Genomic DNA, 13,474 nt, shown 5'->3' with positions numbered 1-13,474 from the left:
TTGTGCAGCAGGACTGTAACTTACTCATCCTGATTTAAATTGCCGTCATGTCACACTTCAACACCACCAGTTGATACTTGGCAGTCAGTCTGACTTAGAGTGTGGCTGGATTGCACCTCCTCACTCAAATCCTGTGTGAAGAAACTGCAAAGTGCTGAGGCTCTGCCCAAAGAGGGATGCAGCAAGAATGATCAGGATAAGAGGGAGGCTGAAGTGAGAACCCAGTTCTCATTCCAAGGAGAGTTCAGGCATTTCTCATGTATCCTGCACTGAGATTTATAAATGCTTCAGTTTCTCTGGCACACTGGCCTCTGGGGAAAAAGGCTTCTCAATTAAATTAAGCCCAAGAAATGTGAAGGTAACAGAAGACACATTAGTCTGGATGCCTGCCTCCTGTTTGCTCATCCTGGTGTTTGGATGGGCACAGCACCAGCTGGCTGTTCCCTTATAGAATGATTAAATAATCCAACATCTGGCTCCTTTTTGAGCGTCAATACCTGCACAAGTCCAAGCTAAACCTTCCAAACAAAACTGAAATTTGTAGGCTTTAGAGATTCTTAAGTGCAGATTCCAGGGAAAACTGATTCTGTGCCTTGAAGGTAGATAAATGGAGTGTCTTGGGGAATTGCTGGCAGCAGGCTGTCTGGGGATGACAGGCTTTGTCACTTACTCCTACTGTGTCCTTGTACAGCTCCCCACTCAAAATAGCAGCACTAGGCCTGCTCAGCTGGCTGTGAAGTGCTGGACTGAGGGTAGAGGTGCTCTGGCTAGGGAACAGCTGACTTTCTCCTCTGGTCAGTGCTGGCTCTGGAGAATGCATGCAGGATGTGTGGTGATGTTAACCCTGCACTTGAAGCCATCCATTCCCTGGCTAAGATTTTCCAAGCAACTCCAGCAGCTTCAAGGAAGTGTTTTGTGTTTTACAAAACCCATCTTCACATTAGCTACCGCTTGAATTGTGAGGAGGAGAGATCTTGATTTGTACACAAATTCCCTGGAGTGCTGGGAAGGCTCCAATACCTGCAGAGGGATCCACTCCAGCAGAAGCCAGCTCCACCAGAAGGCTGATGGAGCACGGGAGCTGCCAGACCCCAGACCTGGATGGCCTGGGGCAGCTGCAGGCAGCAGATGCTGCTCCCTGGGAGGTGGGGAAGCACCTGCCTGGGGTGCTGGGAGCTCTGAGATGAACTGGACTCTCCTAAGCAGGCCCTCGCTGTGCCTGTCAGGGTACAGTGTATTTATCCAAGCTGCAAACTCATTTCATCACCTCCCCTGCCAGGGCAAGAGGTAGAGGGATTAGCTTGAACTCTGATCATATAATAACAACATGGCAGCTGTAGGCAGCTAATAATCCACTGGGAGGATTAGCAAACTTAAAGTTGTCTAGCTCTGCATAATGGAAAGCTAAGAACAGCAGCTTCCCTGTTCTACCTACTGCATTTGCATTCTCTCCAGTGGAAGCATAGAACATGATGAGACAAGGCTTTCCAGTCTGTTATGAAATGGGATCTACAGTGTGACTAATGGAGTATTGCTAGCAATTCTACAAGCATCCATTCAGCCCAGAATATGGATTTAAGCTTTACTAAGAGCCTGCCCCTCAAATACGTACTGCCAGAGAGCAGGTCATGATTTCAGCAGGCTGATGCTAAAACTTGTTATTGGAGGCTCTCTGGGAGTAACATCCTGATGTCTGCAGGCACACTGCTCTGCTTGTGCACAGAGAATCCCACTGATCCAGAATCCCTGGTATAACTCACCAGGGACTGGTAAAAGAGCCCAGTACAAAACACAGAACATGCCAAGGAGCAGACTCGTCACCTGGTGCTGCTGCTCTCCTCAGGACCCTCTCAGGACGGCAGCTGGAGGCTTTTCCCCCAAGGCAGTTTTGGCACTTGTATCCATTTGCTGATGAGTAACCAGAGTAAGCAGCTCTGACACAGCCTGCAAGAGAGAGCTGTGACTCCTCATCCTCCTCCCTGCTCGCTCTGGAGCAGCACAAGCAGTAGGAGCCCTCCTGAGCCCTGGGCCAGCTCCAGCAGCACCAGGATGGCTCCCACTCCTCCCGTGGCACCAGAACAGCACAGGGAATGCTCTGCTGGGGCTTGGACTGCACGACTTTTCTCTTCTGCTCCAGTGGAGAATTCCAGGGGAACACTGGAGTGCACAGAGGATCAAAGCTTCACCACGACATGCCCCTGCCAACACTTGGCAGGGCTGTGGGACCTTACTCACTCTTGCACTGCAAACAGGCACGGCCACTCACAATTACATAGGAACAAAATACTCATTTCCCCCAAGAGCTTCTTCCACTGTTTCCTCCCAGTTGTAACTGGAGCTGCTTAGAGTCCATGGGAAAAAACTCTAGTACAGACAAGGCCTCTGCATGCAAATGAATGCTACATAAATAACCCCCATCTTCCCTCAGTTCCTAGGTTGGGTACTCTGTGCACCAGAATTCTCTTCAAAGACCTCCCAGTTCATTCTTTATGCTCTAATTAAGGATCAGTGCCAATTAACTATCTTCAATAGAGGAGCATCTTCCGCTCAGCAGCCAGGAAGTGTCTGAATAAGATCCTGCTGTACAATGTGCACATGAAAAGGGAAGCCCTCCCTTTTTGGAATGGGCTTCCAAGATTAAAAACTCAGTATAGATTACTGGATGCCTACTTTAAAAATCCTGTGTGACAAGATTAAGTGATGGCACCAGGACTGCAGAATGGGTTTTTTACATGTTTCTTGTGGTCCTCAAGCATGCTATTGCACTGCCAAGGCTCTGAGCAGGGTACCGCTGTGGCAGTGGTGAAAACAGAATGTGATATTTTATTTTAAGTGATATTAAAATACTATTTGTTTTTTCTTATAAGGGTGTCATAGATCAGCAGAAGTACAGTGTCAAATCTGATGATAAATATTGATTGAGATGAAAAATTGCCAATAATTATGCCAGCACCTAAACTGCCCTGGTAGTCCTCACCTATTGCTTTTACTTCCTACAGATATTCACCTGTTCCATAAATAACCAGGCAATTTAGACTGCTGCTGAACTGTGTTCTGAGCAAGAGCTGTGCTAATAGTCTGAGCAGGCAAAGGGAGGGGAATGTCATTTCTAAGCTTGGCTGGAGATGAATACCCCAGCCAGTTACAGGCTAAGTTTAAAAAACACTATTCTAAAGGAAAATTAGATGGTTAAACACTGTGGGGGAAGGAGGGGGGAAATAGGATAATCCCTTCAAAGCTTTAAATGGAAGATTCTCAAACTTGCTTCAGCTGATGTGAGACATATGAAGAGCCTCAGAATTAAGACCCCTGCAAAACTTCAGCCAGACACAACAGCTGCACTGCCTTTTGGGGGAGATGCACTTGAACTGGTTATACACGAAGCAGATGTAAGCCACCCAACCCTGCTAATCACAGCTAAATCTGGGGACCATTCACAGGCTGCTCTGCAGAATAAAGGGGATGAACAGGAAGAGAGCAGGCTTGGTGATGAGAAACAGGAACTGTAAAACTCTACTGGAGCATGGGGAAAGCAGCAAATTATTCTAGGAGCAGCAGAATCCACAACATCTAGTCAGATGGGATTTACATCAATCACACCTATCAGGGCACTGATATTTCAATATATAACACAATATATTTGGAACTGTCAATGAACTCAAGTGCTTTTGTGAAGCACATTGTGTCCAGCTTATTTTTGAGGCACACAAAATTCCAAACAGGCGAAATAAATCTCTTAGGTTTGAGGAGAAGCCCCATGGCTGCTCAGTACAGGAAAGGGCTGTTATCAAGACATTTGAGTCTTGATAACAGATCCCTTTGCAGAGAGCACAGGATGAGGCTATGCTAAAATGCCTTGGGAATTCCTGGAGAAGCTTGTTGCAAACCTGATTGGGCTGAGATTTGAGCTCCAGATAGGAAGGGCTGGAGGGAATGTGGAACAGTAGATTGCAACCAAGGCACTCCAGGGAGTGTAAGCTTTAACTCTGTGGGGCTCAGCTCTTCTGAACTCACCCGGATCCTCCTCATGGCTGCCACAATCTCCACGCGGCTGTTGGGCCTGGGGACATCCAAGCTCCCGATGTACTGAAAGACACAACGTGAGATGGCTGTGCAGTAATGCACAAGTTCATGGTTCTTCTTCAAAACAGACATTTCTCATTTACTTAGTCCCTCCTTGCTTGGACTCCTTTGACCCAGGACAGGATAGGAATATCTGCTGTAGACAATGTTATCACGTTGGGGATTTCTGAGGTTGGGTGTGAGGCTCTGACCTCATTCAGGTTCTGGACGTGCCTTTACCAGTGCTCTGCAGGGCACTGTCTGCTGCTAACTGAGTCATGATCCTGTGTGTCTGAAGATGAGACTGCCTATCCATTGTTCCTCCTTATACCTGCTCAAAATTGAAAGAGCTGTAAAGCTTCCAGGATTTACAACAAACACCTTTCTTGGAAAAGCCTTGTGATTCTAGCTGAAGTTTTCAGTCTGGACCATACTGCTTCTTGATATGCTGTCCCTGCTTGGCTGGACCAGCTCAGCTGCCTGCAGAATCCTGGCAAACCCACCCAAATCTGTGTCCTACAACCCTGCTCAGGGGAGCTGCAGCCCTAACCACACTGCTTGGGGTTGAGTGTCTGCATTCCAGTGTCTCTGCCAGTCCTAGCAAAGTCTCTTACTGGGGTGACATGGCAGAGGGCAGGTTCCCATCACCTCCACCTCCACCCCTGCACCACAGCTCCAGCTCCTGGAGCTGGTTGCCTGCTCTCCTGAAAGGAATGGCAGCACACTGCCCATGCTGCACAGGTTAGCATGGAACACCCACGGGCAGCTCCCTGCTGCTGCATTTCTCCCTCCTGTGCCTGTACTCTCCCCTCGTGCGCCAAAGCAGAACCTGCTGGTGCGCCTGTTGGCAGGAGGCAGCAGCTGCTGCCTGGTGGCACTGGTGGCAGCACGGGTGGCACGGCTGCACAGGAGTGCCCTGCGCTGCTGAAGGGAGGAGGCACAGAGCTGCCAGCTCAGCCCTGGGAATGAGGAAAACCTGTGGAGTCCCGGACAGTCACACCGCGTGGGCAGCAAAGGCTGCTGAGGCTGTAAAGTGCTGTGGCTCAGCTCTGAGGGAAGAGCTGCACGCCCAGGGCACATCGGTGAGGACTGGAAGAATGTCACTGAGTGAGAGGGTGGTGACAGCATGTGCTGGGAGTGGCCCTGGCAGGAGGGCAGCTGCTGGGTTTGGTGCTGCTGGGGCCCAGTGGGGATGTCAGCTCCCTCAGGGTAACACAGCCCATCTCTGCTGTTGCTGGTGGGGACTGAGGGCAGTTCACAGAGTTTAGTGACCCTCTCAGGAGCATTTGGTTCATGAGCTGTGTCTGTTTTTTAGCATGTGGTTACAAACTCTTGGTTTTTTGAAAGTTGTTCCCTTGTGGAGAGGAAAAGGAGCAGCTAATCAGGAGGCCCCTGCAAACATTCAGGGTGATATTATATACATGAGCAGAGACAAAATAATTCCGTAGAAGAGCCCCATAGGTATTGCTGTTACTGACACAGTTCTGGATTTATTTCTCCACTGTACTACTTGCAGATTGTAATGGGTTTTATCTTGTAAAATGTCTGCTTAAAAGGGCTTTCAGAGATGAGCTCTCCTGGCTCAGTCTTTAGTGCTCTTTCTCCTGCTTTGAAATAAACACCACAAGCAATCTGAAAGGTCATCTGGCTTTGCTGCTGCTTCTGTAAATGCCTTTGCAAAATGGCATTTTTAAGAGCAGTTAAGTTCATCTATAGCCTTTGGTAAACCACAGGAGAACCAAGCTCAGAGCACGAGAGCTTGAGGGCAGCAGGGAGGGGAGCAGCAGAGCCAGGGCTTCCCTCTGGGCTGGTGGGGAGGGCAGAGCTGTATTGCTGTCATCTGTGGCCTCTGGTGTGCAGATCTCCTTCCCTGCTCCACTGGCTGTCAGGACAGCCACTGGTAATCCAGATGAGCTCCTGGCTGGCCTTTTGTCTGCCAGCAGCAGAGCTGCAGTGGGGAACAGGCCATGCTCCTAATGACAAATTAATTGGGGCAAGAGGACAGCTGGGACTGCTGAGCTAGAGGAGATTCTTTCAAACTCCCTCCTCTGGTGTGGCTGCAGAGTTTGGGTCCCTGTGCTGCCACACAGAGCCCTGAAACTCATGAAACAGCACACAAAGCTCTGCCCAAACAAGCAGCTCCCAATACTGACCTCCTGAAGATTATAGGGGGAGGAAGGCAGTTTGGAATGTGGAAATTAGAGAGCAAGTGTGGTCAGTAGGATTGCCTGGTGCGAGACACCTGCAGCCAGCTGCAGCCTTGTCATTGTCAGCGTTGCAGCTGACTGATGTGCCCACAATGAGCAGCATAATTGGAAGAGACAGACTGTAAAGCAGAACTGAGCAAGCATGTTACTAAGGTAATGCAAACCCCATCCCAGACCCACACATCCTAACAGGGTGTTATCCACTCGCCAACTCTGGATGCCTGGAGCTGTCAATCTGAAAAGCCAGTTTCACTCACTTAAAGGTACAGTTGCTTCCCATCTTTTTTAAAAATCAAATTAAGAATTTTTCTTCTCCTCAGCACAGTCTGCAGCACAGCAAATGCTAATTTAAATAGAGAAATCACAGATTAAATGTTTTTTTCCCTAAGGAAGATAAATTTTTTAAAATACATGATTAGCTGTCTATTCAGATTCATCCTGTATCCTGCTTAAATCTTACAGCTCTTTCAGAAGGAAAACCGAGAGGCACAAAATCCGTATTTCAAAGCTTTATTGGAATGTATATGCCCCTTCTTTCCAGCTCAGGAGACAGCAGGCGTGAATTCCATTTCTAATCTGTGTTAGGCCACCTGCAAAGAGGGGAAGGGAGCCTGTGAGTTGCTCCAGCAAAATGCAATTCTTCTTGTCAGCTGAATTATAAACCCATTCCCCATGCTGTCTACAGAATGCCAATTCCAATGGAGTCACTTTCTGAGAGTGCTGCTGTGCTGCCAGGCTGTTCTCCACGATCAATACAGAATTTCTGACAATATCAGTATCTCTTTCTGATGCCTGAAGGCTGCAGACCTTGTCTGTCCAGCTTTTCGTGCAGGGAAGGGGTCAGCTGGAGTAAGGCACTATTATTTGAGCGGCACATAGCAGTCTGCTGGTTTCCAGGGGAATGGGGAGCTGCCACCCTGCCGTGGCAGGACAGGACAGGCACTGGATCAGGCCGGGATGAGCACCTGGGACAGCATCCACGGCGCTGTCAAGAGGGGTCATTCCAGAGCAGCTCCCAAATGCAGCACACAAGGCAGCGTCTAAGGATTACACAGCTGCAAAAACACTGGGAAAAGAGCAAGAACCTGTTTGATTGCGCTCATTAAATGTAAGGCTTTCATATCATAATTGATTGCTGTTTTCTTTAGACTCCCTCAGCGTGGCCCAGGGGCACTTCCAGAGCTGAGGAATAACCGTGGCGGGGCCTGCGGTCAGTGGGGACCACAGCGGCGGCTGCTGGACAGCACCGGAGCCGAGCCCGCGGGCACCCCGAGCCCGCAGAGCCCCGCAGAGCCCCGCAGAGCCCCGCAGAGCCCCGCAGAGCCCCGCAGAGCCCCGCAGCCCCTCTCTGCAGCAGCCACGGCGGCGGAACCCGCCGCGGCTCCGCGCCAGGGCCCGAGCCCGGCGGCCGCGGAGGGGAGCGCGCCCGGGGCTCACCTTGGCCTGGAAGTGGATGCCGTGCTGAAAGGCCTCCTCGTTGTGCAGCGGGACGCGGGAGTCGCAGCCATCGTCCACCAGGTTGTACCGGTTCTTCACCGGCATGGCGGCGGGCGGGCGGCCGCCTCAGCCCGCGCTGCCGCCGGGCATCGCGGCCGGCAGCGCCCGCCCCGCCGAGCGCCGTGCGGGGCTGCGGGCGCCGAGCCCGGCCGCGTTTTGAATGAGCGGCCGCGGGAGCGAGCGGGGCCCCGGCCCCGGCGCGGCGCCATTGGCCCGAAGTTGCCTCATGTGATGCGGGGGGCGGTGGAGCCGCCGGCCCGGCCCGGCCCGGCCGCCCCGCCCCGGCCCCGCCGCCGGCGTCCGGAGCGTCTCGCGTGGGGACGCTCGGGAGCTGGGCCTCGTTAGTACTGCGGGGACATCTCATCAATCCACAGAAATACCTCCGAGGGCTGTCCTGAATGAGCGCTCACCTACGTTGTGTATGTCTCGTGTCAATGGGACTTACAGCTCCGTTAGAAATTAGCACACTCAGAGTCCTGACGCACTGTGCCCACTGTGCCACTCAGTATACCCGCAGGATCTGTGGCACCCTCTGTGCTCATGATGTTCTTTTCCTCCCAGCTTTGCCTCGGGGACAAGGCACTGCCAGGCCCAGGGGAGCCCTCGCGGATGCCACTCTGGGACACCTGGCGCACCTGAGCGTGACATTCCTCAGCAAGCACCTGCACAAGGAAGGGATGAGATGTGCACAACTGTGATGGCAAGGCCCAAGGTTTGTCCTCTGACTCTTAGTACAGCCACACTCCGTTTACAGGAATGATCAGAAATATGAATTGTGTAGAATCCAAAGGGTGAGGGTTTACTTGTGTGCCAATGGATCTCATCTGGGTTCCCCCAAATTAATTTTTGAGTCTTAAAAGTAACTCCCAGCTACGTGTTTGAATGTTTTTGGACAGCACCTTTTATGTGGCTTTTGCATTAGCAAGAAAGAAAAGTTTGAGCACAGGCAGACAGTGCAGAGTTCCCAGTATCCATCTCAGGAGCGTGATCATGCTGAGCTTCTTGGCATTTCTGAGTACTTGTAAGTCAGTGGGAGATGGGCAAGAGCCAAGAATCCAGAAACTTATAATTAAGAGAGGGAGAAAAACCCCAAGGAATTAATATTGGTTCACAGACTATGACCCTACATGTTCAAATATTTTGAGGTATTAGCAGCTCTTTCTCGGGAGGGTTCTGTGGTCAGCTTTCTGTCTTTGTGAAGTTTTTCTGTTTCCTGACAGACTTCTTTTCTTCCAGTCTATATCACAGCATTACCTTCTCATTTAAATATTCACAAGTTTATGCTAATGCCACTTTTATACAGCATAACTCAGTATGGGTTTTTTCAGTTGGTTTCTGTCCAAGTTGCTCCTCTAGATACACATCTTGCCTGCAGATGCATCAGTTTAGCTCTTTGTTGGAGATTTTTTGTGTGGTCCGTGCTGATGTTTAGTGTGTACTTAGGACATTTCATGGCACTTTTCTTATCTCGTATATATCTTGATCAAAAAAAAAAAATCTGTTGACCTGAATGAACAACCTAGATTTTGTGTGCAAATGTCCTTGGACTGATTGAGCAACATTCAGGTCTTTGGTTCTCCTAAGCCCAAGGAGGAGGAGATGCTACTCTGCTCACGCCTCCTTTGATGCTAACGCCAGCAAAGCTCAACTCATATGGGGAAAAACCTAACACAGCCACTACTGGTGAGTCTCTACATTGATTCTGCAATACTGCATTTCAGCTGAGGCGTGCAGGAACCTGCCATCGTGCTGAGCTGCTCAAAGCTTCTCCTCGTTACCCTCCCATTGCCACAAGAGCATTCCTATATACGTGGCAGCATATGGACTTCGCTTGGGATAGTTAATTTTTAAAATCTGATAGCAAGAACAGGATGAAATAACAAGAATGGTCTTTTAAATTCAATTCTGGTGCTCTCCAGTATCCTGCAGATTATAAAATCCTTTTGGTAGGAGGGAAGAAATATCTCATGGGAATCCTGAGAAAAAGAAAGCAACTGTTATTTAATAAAGCTTGCAGTGCCAGTTTCTGTTAGATCACAATTGAATGGAGGTGTTTAATACTCCCTGTTCATGAACTTCTGTGAACTTTTCATAGGGCTTAAATCTCCTGACCTTAATGGTTTGGATCTGTGTTTGAGAATTGAGTTTGAAGGCTGCTAAACTTAAAAAGCCATTAATTTTCTAGTTTGTTTGTTGGGCAAAGAAAATTCTTTGACTCCACTGGAAGTAAGAAAGCTGTATGCCTTTTCTTCTGGACAATGAAACTGGGCAAATATGTGGAATGAAGTATTTACACAGGACATCGTCAGGGATTTAGTATAAACAAGCCCTGAGTAGCATTGAACAGTTGGCCAAACCTCATGGTGGGTGTTTGCATCACATGGAGGTGCTGAGAGAGTTATTCCTTTGATGTGCAAAGCGCTCACAGAAAGTCCCGATTCTCTGAACACAGTAGGAGTGAAGCCCCAAGACAGCTTCTTGGCTCGGAGCTGCGAGTGTTTTTGCAGGGACCAGGTTTGTATCAGCTTTCTGTCTCGGGCACAGGCTCCCAAGATTTCCTTCCTTCTCTTTCTCTCACATGGATGCACGTTTCTGCCCACCCCAGGACTCTGCAGGGAAGTCCCTCTTCTTACATAGCTTCATCTTTTGAAGAGACCTTGACATGGTGTAAATGGGGTGGTGGGTGTTACATACAGGGTGCTCTTTAATCAGCTCCTTGGTTGGTTTGTAGGGAAGGAAGCTTTTTCCAAACCCACCTTCACAGATAAAGGAGGAGACCTGGTCTCGATGCCATGGAATTTTCCTCCTTTCTGCTAACCCTTTAAAGCACTTATTTCTGCACAGCAGAGTTGCAGAGACTTTGAATAATAAGATGTGACCTGGGCAGAGCAACCAGACAGACATCCAGTAATGGCAGACAAAACCTCTGTTACAGGACAGCCCTTCCATATCACACATAGAGCTGAGAGGTCTGTGCATGCTTACTGTCCTAGGAGATCTGCGTTTGTCATGCCACTTTATCAACATTATTAATATGTACTTGTGCTGGTGCAATTTTTAGAGCAAAGCCTCCAAGTGTACTAACACACCAGCAGACTTCCTAGAAATGTTGCTGTGGGATGAAATGTGGGAGCAAGAACAGATAAACCAGCAGCTGTTGACTAAATTGTGTGATGTTACCCCCGATGCATTGGGGATTTCAAGAATACCAAGAAAACTCCTAAACAAAATCTTTGAGTCTCTTGAGCTGCCCCGTGAGGGGAACTCAGAGGTGACATGTGGAACTCATGGCTTCAGCCCCCTCAGTAAGTGTCATATGTGTCCTCTGTGAGCACAGGGGCTGCTTGGTGAGATGATTGCACCAGATTTGTGTTGCTCAGAAGAAACAGAAGCTGGATGTCTCGGCGGTTCAGCTCCGCAGCACGGCCAGGCAATCTGCCCGGCAGGACTGCAAGCCTCTTTCATGCATGGCCAGCTCCAAAGGGCTGTGCAGCAGGACTTGGCAACGAAAAATGTCATCTACAATTATGCATATTTTCATCATCTTCTATCATGCAAATCCCCCCACCCCAAATATGCAGCAAATGTTTTGTTTGCATATGTAGGTCAACCACAAATCTTCTGTGGTCGAACATAAACATGGTCAGCACGGAGTGATGTATATGGATTTAAATCCAGGCTGAAGCATAAGCCCACCACAGATGTTTTCCAAGTGGAGTCTGTTGGCTAGATTTGTTTTCTTCTGACTTTTCATTTTATAGAGCATTGCTTTCTCATGGATCTGTGAAAGAACAACTGACAGGAGATACTCACCATTGTTACAAAAGGAACTATTAACTTCAGACACAGATGGATAGTTCTTCATGAGTAACTTTTTTCTTTAACAATAGCTGGAGGAATATGTTCTTTTTCAAAAGGGTACACTGAAGTATTTCTGCAAATTTGCATTTGGCAGGAGGCCAGTTTTATAGATTTTAAAAAGATGGTATGTTCTTTTTGCAAATTACATGCTACTTTGTTTCTCTTGTCTTGGCTGTCTTTAAAAAAGTATAGAAAATAATACAGTTGTTGCCCTTATGATGCCACATAAAAGCTAAAAATGTTGATCCCAATTTGGAAACAAAAATGCTTACTAGAAGAAGGGAAATATATTAGTAAAGAAAAATGTTACCTGTTAACCTCATAAGCGAGGTAGGTTCACATGCCCAACTCATGGATTGCATGTACCACAGGTTGGCAGTGCAGTCCCTCAGTGTGAGCTGCTGGGATCAGCATGGTGTCTGGTGGAAAACTGTTCAATTTGCTGCATCTGTAAAACTGCTTTAGTCCTGGATTCCTCCTTGGACCTGGCAGTTGCCTGTGCACACACAGACATCAGGTAAGTGATGATTTCGGGTAAATGAGAGTGGAGTTGTTAGTCTGAGAGATGAGTAAAATGCTGTACAATCAAATAGGATCCTTCCCCACTCCCATTAAATTAGGCCAGTACCTCATCTGTCTTTGATATCCTGAATTTAATTAATGAGAGCATAGGGACATTACATTTCTCCTGGATGGAATGTTCTTGTTCACGTATTATCACAAGATAGTAACAATCTGTTCTTATCAACAGCTCCCTCTGAGCAAGGGTCTCAGGAAACAGCCTTGTGTTTAAGAGTACCCCGTAACTAAATTTCCCCTCTCCTCACAGGGGAGGGATGATCTCAGGCTTCCCATTTATCTCCTGCTGCTAGACCCAGCTTGCTGTATTCAGCAGGATATGCTCTCCTTCTGCATTACCTGTGCCTCATTACTGCCCAACCTATACTTTACTCCGCACCTTGCTGTACCTGAATGCCACGTGCAGCCTGAGCCCACGCTGCACACTGCAGCCCATCTCTATTTATCCCAACAGGAAATTAGGGTTTTATCCACACAACACAGGCAAACCAGGCATCGGATCTATTACAGCTTCTCTGGTAGAGGAACAACTAGTCTGTTATTAGCACATAAGAAATGTGGATATATGATAATTAGATATAAAATTATTTCCCCTTTGCAATCATTTTGTTTGGTATTTCCCATGCTCTAATGCCTCTTAATGCTTTGGCCTATCTTAACTCTTTCCCTGGCTTTCTTTCAGCACTGATGACATTGGTGAGGATAAATCTCTGTGTTAAAAATACTCATCTGGGATCCTGGCAGTAAAATAAGAGACAGTCAGAGTCAGGTCACCACTTTAAATCACACACTCCAACATCTCCAAATTGCTTTTCTTACAACTGAATTTTTCTGCCAGTGTTGAACATAAGTAAAATATTAATTTTTCTTTCCGATTTGTACCTGCCCGTGGAAGAGATTTGGAACGAGATCATCTTTAAGGTTGCTCCCAACCCAAGCATTTCTGTGATCTGGTGGTGGTGGTGAAGCCAAGGATGTGCCTTCAGTGATGGACATGGAAAAGACACCACCCAGTCAGCTCATCCTGCCAACATTATCAGCCCCTCCGAGCTCCTGCTGGAACATGGAAACGCTCCCGGGTTTTTAATTAAACACTGTCACAGCTATAAAAAAAGAATGTACATCTTTTAATAGCAACATGAGAGCAGCCAAGAGCGAGCTACCTGGCCTCAGCCTTCCTGGTCACTTCACGTTGCAAGACACAGCTCTATTTAATTAATTATTTCGTTTCTTCGTTGCCAGCAAGGGTAAATTATGGAAGACTGGTG

General features: G+C 48.1%; 1 protein-coding gene and 1 long non-coding RNA gene across 2 annotated transcripts in view; one reads left to right on the top strand and one right to left on the bottom strand.

The window, feature by feature from the left end:
• The window catches only part of NOS1AP (nitric oxide synthase 1 adaptor protein), a 28,724-nt gene extending 20,854 nt beyond the window's left edge, over positions 1 to 7,870 (bottom strand). Inside the window, exons 1-2 of the mRNA XM_021543658.2 lie at positions 7,707 to 7,870; positions 4,015 to 4,086 (exon numbers count right to left, since the gene is read on the bottom strand). Coding sequence (XP_021399333.2) covers positions 4,015 to 4,086; positions 7,707 to 7,811 — 177 coding nt within the window. The 5' untranslated portion in view covers positions 7,812 to 7,870. The remainder of the gene's footprint in view (positions 1 to 4,014; positions 4,087 to 7,706) is intronic.
• On the top strand, positions 7,240 to 12,172 carry LOC116184208 (uncharacterized). The gene is made up of 3 exons (XR_013341118.1): positions 7,240 to 7,377; positions 8,328 to 8,478; positions 11,999 to 12,172. It is a non-coding gene; the product is annotated as an uncharacterized LOC116184208 (long non-coding RNA).
• Positions 12,173 to 13,474: the final 1,302 nt, after the last annotated feature.

The sequence above is a fragment of the Lonchura striata genome, chromosome 22 (genome assembly GCF_046129695.1).
Source record: "Lonchura striata isolate bLonStr1 chromosome 22, bLonStr1.mat, whole genome shotgun sequence".
NCBI lineage: Eukaryota > Metazoa > Chordata > Aves > Passeriformes > Estrildidae > Lonchura > Lonchura striata.
Note: the sequence above shows the minus strand (reverse complement) of the source record. Positions and strands in the feature narration are given on the sequence as shown.